The following is a 21,269-nucleotide window of genomic DNA, read 5'->3' as shown; positions in this document are numbered from 1 at the left end:
AGCATTGCAGTAGTCTAACCGGGAGGTCACGAGCGCATGGGTGACTGTGCGTAGGGCATCTCGGTCCAGATAGGGACGCAACTGGCGCACCAGGCGAACCTGGGCAAAAGCCCTCTGGTCACAGCTCCTATGTGATCTTCAAAATTGAGCCGTGAATCCAGGAGGACGCCTAAGTTGCGAGCCCTATCAACGGGGGGTAACACCTCACCCCCCATCGTTAAAGATGGAATAGTCTGGTTAACCCGAGATGCCGGTATGCACAGCCACTCAGTCCTGGCAGGATTGAGACGAAGCCTGTTTCTCCCCATCCAGACCCGGACCGCCTCCAGGCAACGGGACATCACGGCGAGGGCATCACTGGGTTGGTTCAGGGTGGAGAAAAAAAGTTGGGTATCATCAGCATACTGATGATACCCCACCCCGAAACCATGAATGATCTCACCCAGCGGCCTTTTTTACAAGTCCACCATATATGAAAATACATTGCATCTTCACAACCACACCTCCAACATTTGGGCTGGCAGTTCAGATACATACTTGCTAATTTTTTAGGATCTAAGTGCCACCTATAAAACATTTTATAAAAATTCTCTCTTAAATTTTGGGCCTGTGTAAATTTTACATTTCTAACCCAAATCTTTTCCCAAGTGTCCATTGTTATAACTTCTTGAAAATTCTGGGCCCACTTTATCATACAATCTTTAACAAGTTCCATTTCTGAATCAATTTCTATCAATGCATTATATATCCTTTTTATATGTGCTTGACCTTGATCTCTAATTTGTTTTACCAAATTTTCATCAATCATCGAGAAACCAACTTTCTGGTCCTCTTTCCATCTTGCCTGTAATTGCCCATACTGGAACCAAGTTTGTACAATCTTTTCTTCTTTTAAAATATTATATGGCTTTAATTGCCATACATTCCTTTCTAAACTTAAGATTTCCTTATATGTAGTCTCATCATGTTTAAATCTCACATTTATATTTTCTATTGCGTGTTTAGGTATTGCCCAAATGGGTATCTTGTAATTTAACTTATGTCTATACTTTTTCCAAACTCACAACAGAGCATACCTTAAAATATGTATCTTAAACACATTATCTTATCATACAATAAATATGCATGCCAACCAAATAACAAATCATGACCCTCAAGATTTAATAATCTCCCTTGTTTAACCTTGTTTAACCAGTCACTTATCGATGACAAAGCAGCAGCCTCATAATATAATTTAAAATTAGGCATTTTAAGACCGCCTCTTTCACGCGTATCTTGCATTATCTTAAATTTAACTTGTGGCTTTTTCCCTGCCCAAACAAATTTATTAATTCCTTTTTGCCATTCCTCCAGATTTAAATCCTTTTTAAGTATAGGTATCATTTGAAACAAAAACAAAAATTTTGGCAAAACATTCATCTTCACTGCTGCAATTCTTCCCAATAAAGATAATAGTAATTTTTTCCAACTATCTAATTCTTTTTGTATTTTTCCCCATAACATTTCATAATTATTTTTATATAACTTCACATTTGAGGCTGACAGATATATCCCCAAATATTTAATCTTTTTAACTATTTCAAATCCCGTTAGCTCTTCTAAAACAGCCTTTTGTGATACAGTCATATTCTTAGACAATATTTTAGTTTTTTGTATGTTTATCTTAAATCCAGAAACTTTCCCATATAACATTATTATCTCCATCAATTCTACAACTGAATAATCCGGCTGAGTTACTGTAATAACCAGGTCGTCCGCAAACGCCCTCAGTCTATAATCCTGATCGCTTATTTGGATTCCCCTGATTTTATTCGAATCTTGTATTTTAATCAGTAATATTTCCAATGTTAAAACAAATAATAAAGGTGACAGCGGACACCCCTGCCTTGTACCCTTTTCAATATTACATGGTTCTGTCAAACTGTTATTTACTATTATACGGGCTGTTTGCTTTTGATATATTGCCCTAATAGGTTGTAAAATTTTTCCCCCAAATTCCATTTTCTCTAATACTTTCATCAAAAATTGCCAATCCAATTGATCAAAGGCTTTTTCAGCATCCAAAAAGATCAGCGCTGCGGGGATCTGATTATTTCTTTCCAAAAATTCCAATAGATCTACAATGTGTCTCACATTATTCTTCATTTGTCTACCACTTATAAATCCAGTTTGATCACTATGAATCACTTGTTGCATTACCTTCATTAATCTGTTAGCTAAGATTTTTGCAAATAACTTATAATCAGTATTTAAAAGCGATATTAGTCTGTAATTTTTGGCTTGAGTGGCATCCTGATCTTCCTTCGGGATCAACGAAATAAAAGCAGTTTTCCACGATGGAGGTACCCCTCCTCCCAATTGAATTGTCTTAAACAGTTCCCTTAAAGGTTCCACCATTTCTGACTGTAAATTTTTATAGTAAACGGCGGTCAAACCGTCAGTTCCCGGCGCTTTGCCCACTTTTAATTGTTTAATTGCTAAAAAAATTTCTTCATCAGTTATCAATTGGTTCATCCCTTCCTTTTGTTCTTGCGTTAGAACAGGAATATTGGCTTTTATCAAATATTCATCTATATCTACATCTCTAATCTTATCTCTAGTGTACAACTTAGAATAAAAATCAACAAAAGTCTTTTTAATAAGATTCTGCTGATACACTACTTTATCCTTATGTTCTATTCTATCTATATTACAAGTTCTTTGCTTCTTCCTTAACAAGTAAGCTAACCATCTACCCGGTTTATTAGCATTACAAAAAGTGTTATGTCTGTTGTGATTCAGGGTCAGCCTGTGGGTTCGGCAGCCGGGTCGGATGACTCGGATGACTCAGACAAGGGGGAGGAGGAGGGTGTTGAAGACGAACTTGCTGATGATGGCTTGGAGGCTTCGCAGAGCCCCCAGCCAGGGCCCTCTTACTTGGTGGAGACTCAGCTGCGCGAGCCCGACAGTGCGGATGATGATGACCCACAGCTGGCCCTGTTCAAGGACGCCTGACGCAGGAGGCAGTCAAGCAGGAGCAAGCAGAGAAAGGCTGTGGGACTTCTCGGAAGGAGGCACAGGGAGGCCACGCCCTGAACTCTAATAAAGGGAGTGTTTGGGGAAGGGCTGGTTGCTGAAAGCAACCACTCCGTTTGTGGATCAAAGCTCCGGTATCTTGTTTCATGTTTTGTTGTTTGTTTGTGTAATAAACTTGGCAGACGTTTTCCAGCCTCAGACGCTTTCCAGCCTCTGCCGTTTGTACAGGGGTTGCCTTTCTGCAAGGCCGGTAGCAGGCTGGTACAGAACAATGTCTAGCATACCGTAAGTTAGTTGCCACTTGATCTGCCATTAACGTATCAAACTGACCCCTTAATAAAGTAATTACCTCTTTGATCTTCCCATCAGATGGATTCAGAATTAAAGCCTTTTCTTTTTCCTTAATTTCATCCTCTAATTCTTTCCTCTTAAATTCCAGTTTACGTCTATGTTTATTATTCAAATATATTAATACACCTCTCATATAAGCTTTACTTGCATCCCAAACCATCTCAATAGAAGTACCTTTATGCATATTAATTTAAAAAAATTTTTTACACTCTTCCACATTTTCCTGGTATCTAAACAAATTTTCATTTAAACGCCAAGACCGTCTATCTCCATTATCTTTTTCTATCTCCAACCATACTGGACTATGATCAGATATAGTTCTTGGACAAATCTTGATCTTAATCCTAGGAAAAAAAATCATTAGTAATTAATACAAAATCAATCCTGGAAAAAGATTGATGCCTGTCGGAGAAAAAAGTAAAGTCTTTTTCTTGCAAGTTCCTTTCTCTCCAAACATCTCTCAGTTCCAAGTCTGCAATTAGTGCAGGTTCGAGTCCCACCAGGCTCAAGGTTGACTCAGCCTTCCATCCTTCCGAGGTAGGTAAAATGAGGACCCAGATTGTTGGGGGCAATTAAGCTGACTTTGTAATAATGCCGCTTGGGGTGTGTGTGAAAGCCCTAATAAGCAGGCATTATACATAGAATGAAGGCTACTGCTAAGCTTGTAAGCCGCCCTGAGTCTTCGGAGAAGGGCGGGATATAAATGGAATTAAAATAAAATTAAAAATAAAAATCCTTCATCTCAAAAAAAGATTTAGGCAGTTTAGCATGACTTGGCATGCTTTTAAAAAGGCCTCCCTTGTCCATTTGTACATCCAAGACGCCATTCCAATCTCCCATAAAAATACAAGATTTATAATCCCACTGAATAATCTTGCTGTGTTGTAAATTATAAAAATCTCCTTGCTGTTGATTAGGAGCGTATAGTCCAACCAAAAGCGTTTTCTTGCCTTCTATTAATAATTCAATTATAACATATCTTCCTTGTTTGTCTACTTCAATTAAACTCGCTGTTAAAGTATTCTTAACATAGATAACAACTCCATTTTCCTTATCAGGCGCAGAAGCAATAAACTGTGTGCCCAACCTAAAGTTTACCAAGTACTTTTGATCAGCCGCTCGAATATGTGTTTCCTGTAAGCAAATAATATCATTTTTAAATTGCTTTAGATATTGAAATACCGTATATACTTGAGTATAAGCCGAATTTTTCAGCCCACTTTTTGGGCTGAAAAAATCCACTTCGGCTTATACTCCAGTGAACAAAAAAAAAAAGAACTGTCCCTTCGTTCGGGCCAGGCTGCTGAGAGAAGGGAGCGGCAGAGCCTTGCAGAGCTGGTAGAGGTGGCGGCAGTCCAGCGTTGTTTCTCCCCCTCGTGCGTGCGTGTGTGTGTCAGACCCACAGGAATGGCTGGTAGGGAAGCGGCATTCCGGCATTCCCCCCCTTCCTGTGTGTCGAGCCCACGGGGCTCGACACACAGAGAAACGCAAATGCCGGACTGCCGCCACCTTTACTAGCCATTCCTGCGGGTCTGACACACACACACACACACACACACACACGCCGCCGGGCTCGGCTCCTCGGCAGGAGGGGCAGCCCCCGCCGCGCCCCCCCTCCCCTCCCGGCCCGCAGCGCCGCGCCGCCGCCGCTTTCTCCGGGCAAGTCGGGGGGGATTGCGGGGCGAAGGCACTGGCCGGGGAGCAGGCAGGGCGGGAGGGCGGCCGCGCAGCTCAGCGCCGCCCCGAAGCCACAGCCAGCCGCCGCCGCCCGCGTCCCGGCGGAGAGAGCCTGCCCTGCGGAGCGCGCTCGCTCGCTCGCCCGCTGCCTCGCCCGAGACCAGCGGCGGTGCTGCAGTCCGGCGCCGGGCGGAGCTCAGTCGCGCAGCAGCCCAGCCAGCCAGCCCGTGCCCCCCTCCCCTCCCGGCCCGCAGCGCCGCGCCGCCGCCGCCGCTTCCTCCGGGCAAGTCGGGGGGCTTGCGGGGCGAAGGCACCGGCCGGGGGGCAGGCAGGGCGGGAGGGCGGCCGCGCAGCTCAGCGCCGCCCCGAAGCCACAGCCAGCCGCCGCCGCCCGCGTCCCGGCGGAGAGAGCCTGCCCTGCGGAGCACGCTCGCTTGCTCACCCGCTGCCTCGCCCGGGACCACCGGCGGCGCTGCAGTCCGGCGCCGGGCGGAGCTCAGTCGCGCAGCAGCCCAGCCAGCCAGCCCGCGCCCCCCTCCCCTCCCCTCCCGGCCCGCAGCGCCGCGCCACTGCCGCCGCTTCCTCCGGGCAAGTCGGGGGGGCTTGCGGGGCGAAGGCACCGGCTGGGGGGCAGGCAGGGCGGGAGGGCGGCCACGCAGCTCAGCGCCGCCCCGAAGCCACAGCCAGCCGCCGCCGCCCGCGTCCCGGCGGAGAGAGCCTGCCCTGCGGAGCGCGCTCGCTCGCCCCGAAGCCACAGCCAGCCGCCGCCGCCCGCGTCCTGGCGGAGAGAGCCTGCCCTGCAGAGCGTGCTCGCTCGCCCCGAAGCCACAGCCAGCCGCCGCCGCCCGCGCAGCTGAGCTCAGTCGCGCAGCAGCCCAGCCAGCCAGCCCGCCGGCGGGCGGACGGGCGGAGAGAAGCCCGGCCCGGAGGGGAGGGGGCGAGGTCGCCGGGGGACACACGAGGTCGTGGGGACACACCGGTCCGGCCGCAACGAGCCAAGCCCGACGTCCACCCCCCCCAGCCGGACTGATCTCTGCCGACGCTGGGGGGGGGCAACCCGGGTGGCCGCGAATGGGCAGCCGGGCTTCCTTGCCAGGGAAGCCCCCAGGGCGCCCCCAGAGAGGGCGGGCGGGCAGGGGGGGGTCTTCAACTCTCAGGGGGCTGCAGCCTCCTTCAGAAACCAGCCCCCACCTCAACGGAAAGAGGCCTTTTGCCCCCGAAAGGCCTTGGTCACTGAATTACAGAAAACAAAGAAACCTGTAGCTGCCCTACAGAGGAGTGGGGGGAATGAGGAGGGGAAGAGACAGATAGCGCTCCCCACTATGAAAGTCACCACGCTTTCAGTCCAGAAATAATTAAGGCACAGCAGAAATCCAATTCCTTTGAATGGAAATGAGGTTGTTTCTCCCCCTCGTGCGTGTGTGTGTGTGTGTGTGTGTGTGTGTGTGTCAGACCCGCAGGAATGGCTAGTAAAGGTGGCAGCAGTCCGGCATTTGCGTTTCTCTGTGTGTCAAGCCCCGTGGGCTCGACACACAGGAAGGGGGGGAATGCCGGAATGCCGCTTCCCTACCAGCCATTCCCATGGGTCTGACACACACACGCACGCACGAGGGGGAGAAACAACGCTGGACTGCCGCCACCTCTGCCAACCCTGCAAGCCTCTGCAGGGCGGCAGAGGCTTGCAGGGCTGGCAGAGGTGGCGGCAGTCCAGCGTTGTTTCTCCCCCTCGTGCATGTGTGTGTGTGTGTGTGTGTGTCAGACCCGCAGGAATGGCTAGTAAAGGTGGCGGCAGTCCGGCATTTGCGTTTCTCTGTGTGTCAAGCCCTGTGGGCTCGACACACAGGAAGGGGGGGAATGCCGGAATGCCGCTTCCCTACCAGCCATTCCCGTGGGTCTGACACACACACGCACGCACGAGGGGGAGAAACAACGCTGGACTGCCGCCACCTCTGCCAACCCTGCAAGCCTCTGCAGGGCGGCAGAGGCTTGCAGGGCTGGCAGAGGTGGCGGCAGTCCAGCGTTGTTTCTCCCCCTCGTGCATGTGTGTGTGTGTGTGTGTGTGTGTGTGTGTCAGACCCGCAGGAATGGCTAGTAAAGGTCCAGCCATTCCCGTGGGTCTGACACACACACGCACGCACGAGGGGGAGAAACAACGCTGGACTTCCGCCACCTCTACCAGCCGGTCCCGCAGGTCTCACACACACACACACACACACACACACACACACACACGCACGAGGGAAACAACGCTTGACTGCCGCCTCCCTAGCAGACCTTCCCTGCGGGATGTGCTGCCAGGAAGCCTGGCAGCCTGATGAGCGGACCCTGCGAACCGCGGCCGAGCCAGCTCCGGGATGCTGCCAGAGTCAACGAGCGGCTCGTCGTGGCACAGAATATAGATATGTTGCTAAGAAGGGGCCAAGCTTATACTTATACTCGGCTTATACTCGAGTCAATAACTTTTTCCAGTTTTGGGGGTGAAATTAGGGGTCTCGGCTTATACTCGAGTCGGCTTATACTCAAGTATATACGGTACTTTCTTTCTCTTATGTGGTGAATTTAGACCATTAACATTCCAGGTTAGAAGCTTTGTCGCCATCTTTTGCGACCTGAAGCTTTTGGAGCGCCTCTTCCAAAATCACCTGCACTCTCTTTGGCCTCGCTCCTCCCACTGCTTCACTGTAAGAAGGTTTTTGAGATACCATCATAACTCTCTGCTGTTCTTGCTCTTGTCTCATTCGTCGAGCTGCAGCGCGTGTCATTCTTTGGTCTCTGACCTCCTCCGTTGATGCTGAAATCTGATCCACTCCTGTAACTTTCTGGAATTCTCCGTCTTTCAACTGCATGACTCCTTCAGCACCTTGTGCACTCTCACTTTGTGGTTGACGCTCTCCTTCACCATTCTTCCTTTTGGATTCCAGAAGTGGTATGGGGACTGCCTTCAAAATGTTAGCATAGAAATCACGTGCCTGTAACACTGTGAGAAGACGATATCTCGTGCCTGCATACATCACCACCATACCTACTGGGATCTCCCATCTGAACTGGATATCCCGTCTTCTTAATTCTTCTGCCAAAAAAGCAAACTCTTTCCTTCTCCTTAAAATTCTTGGAGGGATCTCTTTTAAAATTAAAACTTCTTGCTCTGCAACTGCAAATTTATTATTATAAAAGGCTTGAATAACCTCATTTCTAATTGCTCTCTTTGTAAAATAAACCACCACATCTCTAGGTAGTTTCCTTTGTCTTGCAATCCAGGAATTGACACAAAATATTTTATCTATATCCACCATAATATCTTCTGCTGAGCGCCCCAAAATCTCTTCAAGAGCTTCTGAAACTACTTTTTTCAAATTTTCCTTAGGGTCTTCCTTCATCCCTCTAATTCTCACAGCAAATTCCATCTCTCTATGCTGAACCAATAATAAATCATCGTCAATCTTTTCCATCACCGTTTCAGCATCCATCATTGCTTCTAATCTCACACTATTTTGGCTAAGTTCTTCCACTCTCTCATCCAAACGTTCAATACAAACAGCCATGCCTTGAAGTGCAAGTAAGATGTCTGCCCTCATTTCTGTGTTCTTCTCCTCCATAAGTTCAGCTAATTGTTGAGATTGCTTTTTTAAAGCCTCTTGCAAAACATCCTGCAGATCTTTTATTGTCAAGGCTGGTGCGGGTGCAGGTGCCGGGGATGGGGGCATTAAAGCCTGTAATGAAGATTGCTGAACTGGCGAAGCCTCCACGCTTCTAGGAACTTTAGATGATTTGGTTTCTTGAGGAGGGCATAAACCAGCAGTCATCCCTCACGGATGCTTCACTACCACTACTACCACACATCATCTTGCAATAGTTCTTGTCCAATCATAAGCAACATGGACTTTTAAGTGACCCCATTTACAATTCTAATGATCCTGTCCAGCTCCTCAAGACTAGCAGGTTCAACTCTTTCCATTCAACTCCATGGGACGTTTACAATCAACTTGGGACAGATCTCTTCGGAGTGACTTTATCCAACAGATGGCCCCTTTGTCCAGGAGAGACTGGGTCACCTTGGACAAGCTGCCAGCAGATGGAAATGTTTTTTTTGTTGTTGCCCTTATTGCAGTAAAATTGCTATTTATATAATGACCTATATCTGGTCCCTTCATCCTTATTAAATCTGTATCTTCACCATCCTTTCATGTTCACCAACTCTACACCACAAGCGCAGATTGTCTTCATCCAGATCCTTTCCAGGTGGATCTGATTTTTTTCTTAGTTCGGTGATATATCTGCAAGTCTTGAGGAGAGGCTATTTTGGAATGAGTGGGCTGCAAATCTGCCTGCCGGGTTGATCCTTGAATTTGGCCACAAGTTAGGCTCCCCAGCATGGGGATCTGCGGCATGAAGATACTCATGGAATTAAGAGCCTTAAGAAGGGATGTTGCTGGGAAGAGGGCAATGCTGGTGGACAAGAGAGTTGAACTTGGCTCCATGGCTCCAACGGAGGCCAGAGCCAGACCACTTGACCAAGAACCGGTCATCAGACTGGCTGCTGTGCCAGCTGAGAACCCTTTGAGTTTTGGAATTGCTATTAAAGAACACACACACTGCATCCCCTTTCTGACAGTCAACCTGATCCCAAAGAACCCAACTCCAGGATTTCAGATGAGTGCAGGAGACCTCTTGCTGATGCTCCTCTTCCGCCCTTCCAGGTGCCACCTTTGACGTTGCCATGCGCTTCCTGTACGAGTGCCCCTGGCGCCGGCTGCAGGAGCTGCGTGAGCTTATCCCCAACATCCCATTCCAGATGCTGCTGAGAGGGGCGAATGCGGTGGGCTACACCAACTACCCGGACAACTCCGTCTTCAGGTAGGTGAGGTGCAGCTTCGCTGGGCTGTTTCCCCGTTTGCCTTCCAGCCTTCTGGTCTTTCCCAGAACCGGTCCTGCCTCTCTGATCTTTATTTTGGGAGTTACACATTTTACGCTCAAAAAGCTAAGCTTTTGTTTTTGCTTCTTTAAATCCTTTACGTTCCTGGAAGTCCAGTCACCTTTATCGTACTTGGAGGAAAAGTCCAATTGTAGCTCTCCACGTTAACCTGACAGCCCTGCCTTCAGGCAGTCTGCTCCCTCCCTCCCCGTGCTCCGGGTTGGGCACGGGGCAGCCGGGCGACTGGCCTTGGCTCAGGGCCTTCTCTCTGTCCGCATCGCAGGTTCTGCCAGATGGCCAAAGAGAATGGGATGGACATCTTCCGCGTCTTTGACTCCCTCAATTACCTCCCTAATATGCTGCTGGGGATGGAGGCAGCCGGGCGGGCGGGGGGCGTGGTGGAGGCCGCCATCTCCTACACCGGGGATGTGGCTGACCCCAGCCGGACCAAGTACACCTTGGACTACTACGTCAGCCTTGCAGAGGAGCTGGTCAAAGCCGGGACTCACATCTTGGCCATCAAGGTAGGGAGGGAGGGAGGGAGGAGGGGGAAGGCTTCCATTCTGTCCTGGGCTGGCGGGGACCCATTTCCATCCTTCCTCACGGCAGCCCATCTGGGAGGTTTCCTAGGACTTGGGGCTGAAATGAGAGAGTGCAAGGTAGCCCGTTGTGCTCCTCCTCCTGGCCTGGCTCCAGAAGGGAAGCCAATGTCCCCTCCCACCCCTCAGCTTCAGGGGATCTGTCAGCTCTGCAGCTGCGCCTTTTCCCTCTGCCCCTTCCTCCTCCTCCTCCTCAGCCTTTGCTCCTTCCTCTTTCAGGACATGGCCGGGGTCTTGAAGCCGCAGGCCTCCTCTATGCTCGTGGGGGCACTGCGCAAGCACTTCCCCAACGTCCCGCTTCACATTCACACCCACGACACTTCGGGCGCCGGCGTGGCTTCCATGTTGGCTTGTGCTGCTGCTGGGGCTGACATTGTGGACGTTGCGGTGGATGCCATGTCAGGCATGACTTCCCAGCCGAGCATGGGTGCAATGGTGGCGTGTACCCGTGGCACGGAGCACGACACAGGTCTGAAGGGGGGACGGGGGGGTCCTCATCGGCCCAGGCCAGTCTGCAGCCGGGGTTTGCCCGGGCTTGCGGCAGGAGAATATATGCTGCTTTAAGCAACTGTAAAATTGTAATTCCAGAAAGAAATAAAAAAATATCTGCATAGTTAAGGAATTTGGACTGGTCAGTCCAAATGAACCCACAAAGCTTACGACAACCTTTCAAACCTAAATTAGGGAAGAGCAGAAAGGGAGCAGGGCTGTCCCTGCCCTCGGAAGGCTCAGGGCCAGCCAGGGGTCGCTTCCAGCCTGCCAGCCCTGAGGCCTGAGGCGGGAGTGGAAAAGAAGCGGCAGGCAGACAACCGGGAGGGGGCTTGACTGCATGGCCTCAAGGGCGCCTCCCGCCTCTAGGATTCTCTGGTGGACCCCGTTCTCCACGCCTGCCCTCACAGGCAGCTTCCCTGCAGCTTGGTGGCTCTTTGCTGGGCTTCTTCTGGACCTTTGGCCAGCTGGGCTTCCTTTGATTCCCCAAAGGGACGGGGGGCTCCCCAGACGTCAAATCAGAGAGCCCCCTCTTTTATCGCTACAACCACCCTGTGAGGGCAGGGTTTGTTGCTGGGCCACTCCGGCACTTGCCCCAAAGCGAAGCAACAGCCAGGCCGAGAGCACCAGCCCCTGGCGCCCCGTGGCACCCCCTGGCAAGGAGGACACGAAGGAGGCAGGCGAGGGAACATTCTCACCAGGCTCCGGGCCCTGCAGCTCCTTGGGAAATCCCGAACGTTGTGGTCACTGCACTGTGTTTCTGAATACTCGCCCTGACTCAGATCTGGTCATATCAACGTGGAAAGAAGTTTATGTATTTGTTAGCTGGCTGGTTCTGGAGCAGGGCTCAGTTCTGCCCTCCAGCAGAGAGTAGAAAGTGGGTGGCAGGGCTGCCCGCCACTCTGCTCTGATGGGAAGGAGTCTTCTCGCCCCCCCCCCCAGGCATCCAGATGGAAAAAGTCTTTGACTACAGCGAATACTGGGAGGTGGCTCGGGGCCTCTATGCGGCCTTTGACTGCACGGCCACCATGAAGTCTGGCAACGCGGACGTCTATGAGAACGAGATCCCTGGCGGGCAGTACACCAACCTGCACTTCCAAGCCCACAGCATGGGGCTAGGCCACAAGTTCAAGGAGGTGAAGAAAGCCTACGTGGAGGCCAACAAGCTGCTTGGCGACCTCATCAAGGTCAGTCTGCCCGCCCCAATCCTCTCCCCACACCCCCGGCGACAGGGTGGACCTCACAGACTTGGGCAGCCAAAGGCAGCTCTCAAAAACTTTCCAGGTCTTTGCGGAATGACCTGCTTAGCCAGTGGCTCCAGGCCTCCTCGAGGGTTGCCAGTTTCGAGGTCAAAGGTCACTAAAGGCCACAAGTAGCTCAGACAAACATCCTGCGCCATCCCTGGAGAAAGTGGCTTTCATGGCCAATGCCGGAGCTAGATCTGATTTTTCTGAGCACATAATTTGTTCCAAGAAAAGGCAGTGGCGGCTGTAACCGTTGGATTCCCTGCCTCCAGTTGGGCCTTTGACCAGATGGCCTCACCCTGTCCGCTGAAGGGCCCCCTCCCCTGGTCTGGCTTTGTGCCTCAATGGCTCTAGGCTGCTCCTGGGAGAGGCCCCCTCCTCTCAGGGAGCCCCCTCTTGCTGCCCTGTGCAGGTGACACCCTCCTCGAAGATCGTGGGGGACCTGGCTCAGTTCATGGTCCAGAACAACCTGACGCAGCAAGATGTGGAAGCTCAAGCAGACGAGCTCTCCTTCCCCCAGTCCGTGGTGGAGTTCCTGCAAGGCTACATTGGCATCCCCTACGGAGGCTTCCCAGAGCCCTTCCGCTCCAAGGTAGGAAGCAGGGCCTGCCTTTCCCCCAAGGAGCCCAGAGAAATTGGGGGGAGGGGAGTAAGCCCGCAGCTTTCTTGTCTTAACTTCATGCCCAGGATTTGTTTGTTGCATTTTGGGGTGCCTGCCCATCAGAGACATGGAGCAGCTTATCCCATTCTTGGCCAAACTGTTCTTGGAGAGAAATGCTGCTAAACGGCCTTCTGGCATGGTCGAAACCCAAGAACACCCCCCCTCGATTCCTGCTTTGTGGGCGAGTCAGAAGGAGGAGGAAGAGAAATGCCGACTTTGCCGTTCCCCGGATAGGGCTGAGCCCTTTGACCTTTCCTAGGTGCTGAAAGATCTGCCCCGTGTGGAGGGCCGCCCCGGGGCCTCCCTGCCTCCTCTGGACTTCACAAAATTGGAGCAGGAATTGTGCGAAAAGCATGAAGAGATCACCCCCGAAGACGTCCTGTCTGCTGCCATGTACCCCAAAGTCTTCAGCGACTTCAAGGACTTCACAGCCACCTTTGGGCCCGTTGAATGTCTCAATACGCGGCTCTTCCTGGAGGGGCCCAAAATAGCCGAGGAATTTGAGGTAAGGCCCAGAGCACAGGAAGCATCAAAAGTTGGGTCAAAATGCCAGGAATTGGACCCTTCCCAGGAATGGACAAAGGAACTGGCGATGAAGGGAGGATGTGGGTCAGTGCAGGGTTAGTCTGTCCTAGAAGAAGCACCAAATGTGTTTTATTCACTCATTCATTCATTCATTCAACCCTCCCCCCCCCATCTCACCCGGTGGTTTGCCTGTATACCCATAGACCCAGGTCTGGCCTCTTTGTGAGGATGCCTCTTAGGGACAGGTGGAGCCCAAATTTGCTCCTGGTTGTGCGCTGTGCTGCCTCCATCCTTACCTTTTTTCTGCAGTTGCACTTGGTAGCTCATGCGACACTTATTGCGTACACTTTAAAAATCAAAGAAGAAGGAAATCTCTTCAGTGATAGGATTACAGATGCAGGTAATGAGTGACACCCCTTCAAACAGCAGGGGGAGATCTAAGAGGAAATCCACTTTCTCAAAGCTCTCAAATATCACAGCTGAGGATAAAGTAGACATAAATAACTGGGGAGATTACAGAAGGAGACTGTCAGAACCTACTTCAAGCCCACTTCTTAAGAAAGCAGCACTCTTGGAGACAAGGTTTTCCAAGCAGGATCTTTTACTAAGAAATAGGGAGATAGCAGGCATAATAGACAGGATCTGAGGGATTCCCTTACAGATCGATAATTTTAAAGTGCCCCCAAGCAAACCCCACCCCACAGTTCATTTGGCCGGTTCCAGATCAGCCAATCTCCAGGTTTTAAGTCCATCGTGAGAAAAGAAAGATAACAATCTGTTTGCAGCAGGATCATTTCCTCAGCTCCTTCGGAGAAACAAACCAGATCCCAGTTGCCCAGTAAGTTCAGAGAGAATGCCTGGTATAGAAAGCAATTGGTTACATTGTGATGGATAGCAGAGAGGCAGAATAAACAAAAGGTTACATTTAATGGAGAAAGTGAAAGCAATAAAGCCCCATGCCCGTCCCCAGAATCCAGGGGAAGATGAGATTTGGTTTTTGCACAGAGGAGATAGTTAGAAATGAAATATAAATGGATTCTGACACTGTCGCTTGATGACCCAGAAGCCGCAGCAGGGCAAGCTGACTCTTTGGTTTCACAGATTACTGAAATGGGCAGAGGGTGGGAAAGAAGCAGACCCTTTGCGGAGCCCCCAGGCTGTATCACTCCGCAGCCCAGACCGCCGTTTGTTAACCTGGGAGCACAGTGGAGGGAGGGGATCTTGGAGGATCCTGGCTGCTCTCTGAGCTTGGTGGTTCCCTTGCAGATGTTTCATCCCCCAAACTAGGCAACATCACCCCCCCTTTGCTTGCGTGATGCTCTGAGCCTCGCACAAGACTCGGTCACCCAGAATCTTAGTGGTGCTGCCTTTGAGTGCCTGAGGACCCACCTCCCGCTCTCTTTTCCCTCCCCGATGCCTCGCAGGTGGAGCTGGAACGGGGGAAGACGCTGCACATCAAGGCCTTAGCCCTGGGAGACCTCAACCGGACCGGCCAGAGGGAAGTCTTCTTCGAACTGAACGGGCAGCTGCGTTCTATCCTGGTCAAGGATGCCAAGGCCATGAAGGTAACGAAAGAGGCAGGTGGGCAGGGTTGGGTTCTTAATTAATTCAATCCCTGTAGATTGGATTTTGCTTTACGGGGCTATTCATCTTCTGTAAAATCACTGGCATTTAAAATACATATTTTATTCGTAAAGGATATTTAGGTTAATTACTAATGCCAGTAGCCACAACATGTTCTGCTATTGTCACCCAATTCAGCGTCTAATTTCCAGTGAGCACCCACCCCCCCCACTCCATCCTCTGCCTCCACCAACCCCATGGCACTCTGTCTTGGGCAGGAAGCGACGGAAGGAAGCCATGGGTGCCCTCCCCCCTCTTAACCTTGCCTTGCCTTGCCAGGAGATGCACTTCCACCCCAAAGCCCTGAAGGACGTCAAAGGCCAGGTGGGGGCTCCCATGCCAGGGAAAGTCATCGACATCAAAGTGAAGGAAGGAGCGCAGGTTGAGAAGGGACAACCACTCTGCGTCTTGAGCGCCATGAAGATGGAGACCGTGGTCAACTCGCCCGTGACAGGCACGGTCCAGAAAATTTATGTCAAGCTTGAGATGAGCTTAGAAGGGGATGATCTGATCATGGAGATTGAGTAGCCGTCTCGTCCCAGGGACCTCAAAAGTCGTGGCTCCTTCTGAGGAACCCCTAGAGCTGCCAAGATGCCCTCAAAGCAAGTTTCCCAGCTTTTATCACTGGACTTCCCTTCCCCTCCCGTACTCCAGGGGAGGAGCAGGACTGGGCTTCAGAAGGATGGGGGGCCCCCATTGCCTCCCTCGTCCCCCCCCCCGGTATGGTGACACTTGTTGCCTCCCTCCTAGCAGAGAGAAAAGGAGCCAAGTGAGAAGGAACCGTTGTGGCCACAGGCACACAAGCCTCCCCCCTGCCCCCCCGTCTCTCTTGCGGCCCCTTTTCCTGGAGGCTGTGAGCCGGTTTGGCAGAAGAAGGGGCCACTTCTGTCCTGGGCAGACGGGGGGGTGTCCTCCTCCACAGCTGCCACCTCTGCCTTCCTCCTTCCTGTCCTCTCCTCTGGAGGATAGTTTTTGCCCAATAGCAGCTTTTTTTCCCAGAAGGGGAAAGGCCCCACATCCATCCGCTTTGTCCTTTCTGGTGCAGTTGCCAAACGCAGGAAGGTGGCCGTGCCCAAATTTAAATCCTGGGCTGCCGCTTTGTGGTGTAAAAGCCAGCTAAGCTGGGTGTGGTGTGGAGGGGCTGCCATCCCTTCTTCCACCACCAGAGGAGGCAGCGCAACCAAATCATGATTTTCCTGTTGCCAATTATTGGACCAATCATCTGGGCTGGGCCTGAGAATGGTGGATGGACACTTGGGCAAAATGAGGGAAGGGCAACACTTTTAGTGGAAGCCCTTGAAAGAAATGAAATGAAATGAAACAGCTCTGCCTCTTGTCCTGTGTGCTTGTATGCATTCCTTGATGTGCGTTCACTCTGCTGCTTCAGCCAGCCAGCTTATAAACTGTGTCAGGAGAACCTACGAATAGCAGGGAAATTGCCCGGCAGAAAACGTGAGGAAGAGGGCCAGGCTTAGCCCGCGCTTGTTCAGCAACTGTTCAGAATTACAATGGCGCCGAACAAGGAGCCGTCCTCCCACTGTCGTCCCGGAAGAGCCATGGATCGCTTTGGCCATCTGGATGTCCACTGTGAGGCTAGGAGGGAAGGCCAGTGGAGGAAGATGGCTGTGGGACTTGGCCCTTAGAGACTGGGGGGAGGGGGGTGGATTGTAAAAGACGTGTTTATAACTTATTTTCAATGCCTGAGCCTTACCTCTCTGCTGGGAGGGTATCTGTTTGCTGCTGGCTTTCTCCTTGGCCCTCTTTCCAGTTGCTAGAAACACCCCTCCCCCATCCATTGCCACCCTTTTCTTTTCCAGGGCATCCCCTGGACATCTCACCATTTCAGCTGAGCCAGCACCAAGCCGGGCTAGTCGCCTAAGAGAAGGCTGCCTCTTTACTTGGGTGCCAAGCAAGGGCAGACGTTCTGGCCCACAGCTGCTGCTGCTGTTGCTGGAGGGAGTGCAGGCCAGGACGGGGCAGCGACCACAACCACCCTGAGCCAAAGACGGGAGGGAGATCCTGGGCTGGGTCAAGAGCCCATAGGCAAGGATCAGGCCAGATTCCTCAAACAGGGTGCCTGGGAGTTCTGGCAGCATTTCTTTCAGGACCAAAGTCATGGGTGCCCCTGCCAAGCCAGGCCTCCCCGCACCCTGTTTTTATGCCTTTCTGTTTCCCAGATAAATGCAGAGCTGGGCCTTTCTTCCTGGGACCTGCTGTTCATTTCGGCTCCCTGCTCAGGCCTGTCCAGATCTTTATCTTCTAGAATACTAGCCATCTCTTCCAGCTTTGTGTCATCTGCAGACAGGATAAATGCCTCATGCAAGTCATTGCTAAAGGTGTGGGAGACCCCAGCCCAGGGCAGAGTCCTCTGCAGCCCAGTTGCAGAAGAGCTTTGCTGAGCTGAAGGATCTTCTAAGCTAGGATCTACTGAGAAAGAAGTAAGGTCCATCTAGCATTATCTGCACTCTTCTGACCAGTTCCTCCTATCAGAGTGCTGACAAACATGCTGTCAAACCTGGCTTGAGGATTTTGCACAGGATAGGTGTACGCACTTTGTTGTCTGCTGCTGTTATAAGAGCTCTTCCAGGACTTCTCTGCTAGTTCCTTCAGGATCCCGGGAGGTAACCCGTCTGGCCCTGGAGACCTGAATTTGTTTAAATCTCTCACCCGCCCTGCTCCCTCTTTTCCCAGGGATGTAATTCTTACCACTTTCTCCTTGCAAAGCTCTAACAATCTCTTAGCCCCCCTTTTTTCCTTCTAATGAGCCTCCAAACACCCTTTTGTTGTGGTTTCTGATGTCACTGCAAATCTCAGTGCAGCCTTTCTTCCTGATGCAGGTCCTAGAGCTTCTGGAGTTCTCTGCCCTTCCTGTTTCTGCCAACCCCCCCTTTTCCCGTTATATGCACTTCATTGGCCTCTTCAGATTTCTTCCTTCTTGTGGCTTTATGCCAGTGTGGTGGAATTGCCGGCTGAAGACCCGGCAGGTGGGGGGAGGAGACGCAAGTAAAGAGACGTTTCAGCTTAGAGTCGGGGGGGGGGGGTCCTGAGGTGGAACCCTGAGGTCTGCCAGGCAGTCTGGCCAGATTCTAGCAATATAGGTGATCAACGCTAAATATATACTTTAGCCTATTCACGGTTCAGGCAGGATTTGTCTACCCCTGAGGAATGCTGAGTTCGAAAAAGGTGCAGTGAAGTGAGGAGGCTCCACCTGCAACCTGGAGCTGGATGCTTGTTTGGAATGCAAGAGGGAGCTATAAGCAAAGCGTGAAGAAGAAGAACCAAGGAGACCCTTTTGCCATTCATGAGATTTTGAATCGTTCCATTTTTAAACATTCCACATTACTGCATTTTCCTTTCATGGGCACCATGTGGGGGGAGGGATGGCTGGGCTGGGGGTCCACCGTGTGGCCCTCAACCTAAAGAGAGTGGGGAGCCGCTCTCTTCACATGTACGGAGTGCCCTCTTCTTTCTCAGGTTCTTCTCCAGGTGTGACGACAGGAGGACTTGGGGTGGCCCGGTACTCCTCACAACTTTTTACTCTTACTTTCTGGGTGTGGAAATCAGGGAAGGTTGTCAAGTCCATGTAGCACAAATATTTCTACAGGGATAAAAGAAATAAATCAGACACGAGTTTGCGTGGAAGTTGCCTTTCACCTTCCCCCAAATCTCGACTTCCCTCTCCCTCCTCTTCTGCATCTCCATGACGTCCGACGGAAGCCCCTTAGCCCTGCATGTCATGGGCAGGTGGCCGTTTCTCATCCTGGCGCCAGTGACGGGGCCGCAGCAGCCAAAGTGGGCTAAAGGGCTGGTGGCAGGTGGAGGCAGCCCCTCCTCCACAGAGCGGCCATCCTGGAGCAGCTGGAGAAAGGAGGCCTCGAGTGGGGCAGCACAGGGCCCCCAGATGGATGGAGGGCAGGAGGGACTGGCATTGGGAGCTCGTCCCGTTTTCCTCATCTCGGGGTTTTAAGGCAGTGCAGCTCTTCAAAGAAGAGTTTGTCTTCCTCTGGCTTTGGCACCTCTGCCCAGCTGAAAACTGGGCAGAGGTGCCAGGGGGGCAGAGGGGAGCTCTGCAGATGATGGGGGGTGGCAGCCCCACTCATCGTTCAGTTCAAGGTTTTCTATATTGGCTGGAAGGCCCAAAGGCACAAATCCCACTCTACTTTCCCCCCTCCGTGCCACTGTGACTGGGTTACCTCTAGCCTGCCCAGATTTCAGCTGTGCTAACAGCTAGGAATATTTCCATAAAGCCCATCCTAAAAAGCAGGGCACGAAAGCCCCTTCCTCACCGGTGATCCAGGAACTATCTGACAGTTCTTGTGATTTGGTCTTTTCTCACCCGGAGGGCACGTGACCTTCATCAGGATGGTTCTGAAGTGGTAAATTTTCCCATGCACGGTCTGAAATACAGCCAGAAAAATTCTCTGGTGATCTCTCTGTTGCCCCCCCATGTCCCTGATTTTCCTTCAGAGGGGTTGGCAGCAGATCCTGACAGGCGTAGCAGTGTTTAACTTGTCTTTTAAAAATTCAGTTAGATAATGAGAATATTTTCCTGGAAGCAAGAAGCAGGCAACAGAGTACTTTAAAGAAATACTAGTCCTTTATGACAGTAGCAGTTCTAAGGAGGGCGAAAGGGCACTGAGCAAGGAAGATTCTGCTGCAAGGGAGGAAAACTGACCAGCGAGAGCCACCTCCATCCGGTGGCCAGTGAGTGAAGCCGGTGAGCGAAGGACACGGTGCTGTCTCTCTTTTTCCCTGCCATTGAAAAGTGGCAACAGGACTCCTCACTTTGAAACACAGAAATTGTTTAAAATGATAAAAGGGCTTTAAAAAGCCAAATATGTTCAAAAGGTAAACTTAGATATTAAAGTACTGCTATTGAGTTCTAGAAGGGGGGGCGGCAAAGTTAGTACTAAAAAGTATGAGCAAAATCAGGAGGCAAAATCCCTTGTAGTTTTGCAAGCAAACAGGAATAGAATGAGAGAAACCTGCGCCTTTCCCCTTACCATCAGTTGGACGTGGACCTTTTCTCCAGGTACCGCGAGGTAGGTGCAGTTGTGCTCCCTGCTCAAATGATCCACGGCCTGGTGGTACATGACGGTAGCCTGGTAGACGATCGCATCGTCCCTCATCTTATTCCAGAAGCCAAAGAAGTTATTGGGCTCTGAGAAAGGCCACGGCTGCTGATGTCCAACACTCGGCTGTCCCCAAAGAAGGGCCAAAAGGCAACACAGCCCAAAGAAAGACACCGCCTTTGCCATCGTGGTTGTCAGGAGGTGCAGTGCCCACGGAGGGTGATGCTGCTGCTCTAAGTAGGAGAGCTGCTGCTGGAGGGCCTCCCCTCTTGGCTGGCTGACCAATGCTCAGTCGGGGGATTATCTCCCGGGGAGGGACTGGTGGCTGCCTGGAGGGCTGGGCCAGGAGGAAGTCAGGAGGAAACCCCTGGTAGGAATCCTTTCCCTGCACAGGAGTCACAGGCCTGCCTGAAATTTCTTACAGGAAATCTGGTTGTGCCTACCAGAAAGTAATTGGATGGAGCATGGTGGGTGGATGAGGAGGACTGGCTGCAAACTGAGTTTTGTGAACACTGGAAGGAAGGGATTTTGGCCAACACTTGCCTGGGGCAGAAGGATGTAATGAAAAGGATGTCTTAATCTCCCCAATGGGAAAAATGTGGAAGAATATGGTTCAAAACAGGCAAAATTTATCAAATTTATATTCCACTGCAATTGGAAATGGAGTCTCAGCAGCTGATAAAAAGGCAATAACATAATATATATGCTAAATCAGAATACATAAACTCAACATACACTGTCTGATATTTAAATGCCATTTCAAGAAGTTGAATATTTTTAATATGATTTAACAGATAAAATAGAACTAATGGGATAAAATAGTACAGTTGCTCAGGAAAAAACAGAAGCGATATAAATAGAGACATTGCAATAAAGGCATTCATGTTTGCTCAAAAATCAAAGAATATTCAGGTCAATAAAAAGGGAAGGATGAACAAAAGCTGGAATTATTTTTTTGATGTTGCTACCCCATCAAGAGGGATGATGTGAATAATGCTTTCCAAAAGTAAACAATTTTTTTGGAGGCATCAACAGAATTAAATTATTGCAAACCCTATTGGGAGACAAATTTTACCAAGCACGGTCCTTCCAAGAAATTGC

General features: G+C 50.9%; 2 protein-coding genes across 4 annotated transcripts in view; one reads left to right on the top strand and one right to left on the bottom strand.

Annotated features, from left to right (window-relative positions):
- Positions 1-18,451, top strand: part of PC (pyruvate carboxylase) — a 144,102-nt gene extending 125,651 nt beyond the window's left edge. For all 3 annotated transcript variants that reach the window (XM_081340388.1, XM_081340389.1, XM_081340390.1), the window contains 8 exons: positions 9,741-9,897; positions 10,239-10,479; positions 10,774-11,023; positions 11,986-12,230; positions 12,700-12,879; positions 13,208-13,453; positions 14,898-15,038; positions 15,376-18,451. In XM_081340388.1, the coding sequence (XP_081196514.1) occupies positions 9,741-9,897; positions 10,239-10,479; positions 10,774-11,023; positions 11,986-12,230; positions 12,700-12,879; positions 13,208-13,453; positions 14,898-15,038; positions 15,376-15,624 (1,709 nt within the window). In that variant the 3' untranslated portion in view covers positions 15,625-18,451. The remainder of the gene's footprint in view (positions 1-9,740; positions 9,898-10,238; positions 10,480-10,773; positions 11,024-11,985; positions 12,231-12,699; positions 12,880-13,207; positions 13,454-14,897; positions 15,039-15,375) is intronic.
- A 28-nt stretch (positions 18,452-18,479) lies between these two features.
- LOC308675261 (uncharacterized protein) lies at positions 18,480-20,413 on the bottom strand. The gene is made up of 3 exons (XM_081340391.1): positions 20,100-20,413; positions 19,383-19,493; positions 18,480-18,694 (listed from the first exon to the last, which is right to left on the bottom strand). Exons 1-3 carry the CDS (start codon positions 20,352-20,354, stop codon positions 18,539-18,541), a joined length of 522 nt encoding a protein of 173 aa, XP_081196517.1. The 5' UTR covers positions 20,355-20,413; the 3' UTR covers positions 18,480-18,538.
- Positions 20,414-21,269: the final 856 nt, after the last annotated feature.

Source organism: Vipera berus (assembly GCF_964194415.1).
Source record: "Vipera berus genome assembly, chromosome: 16".
NCBI classification, from domain to species: domain Eukaryota; kingdom Metazoa; phylum Chordata; class Lepidosauria; order Squamata; family Viperidae; genus Vipera; species Vipera berus.
This window is presented reverse-complemented; position numbering and strand designations above follow the sequence as displayed.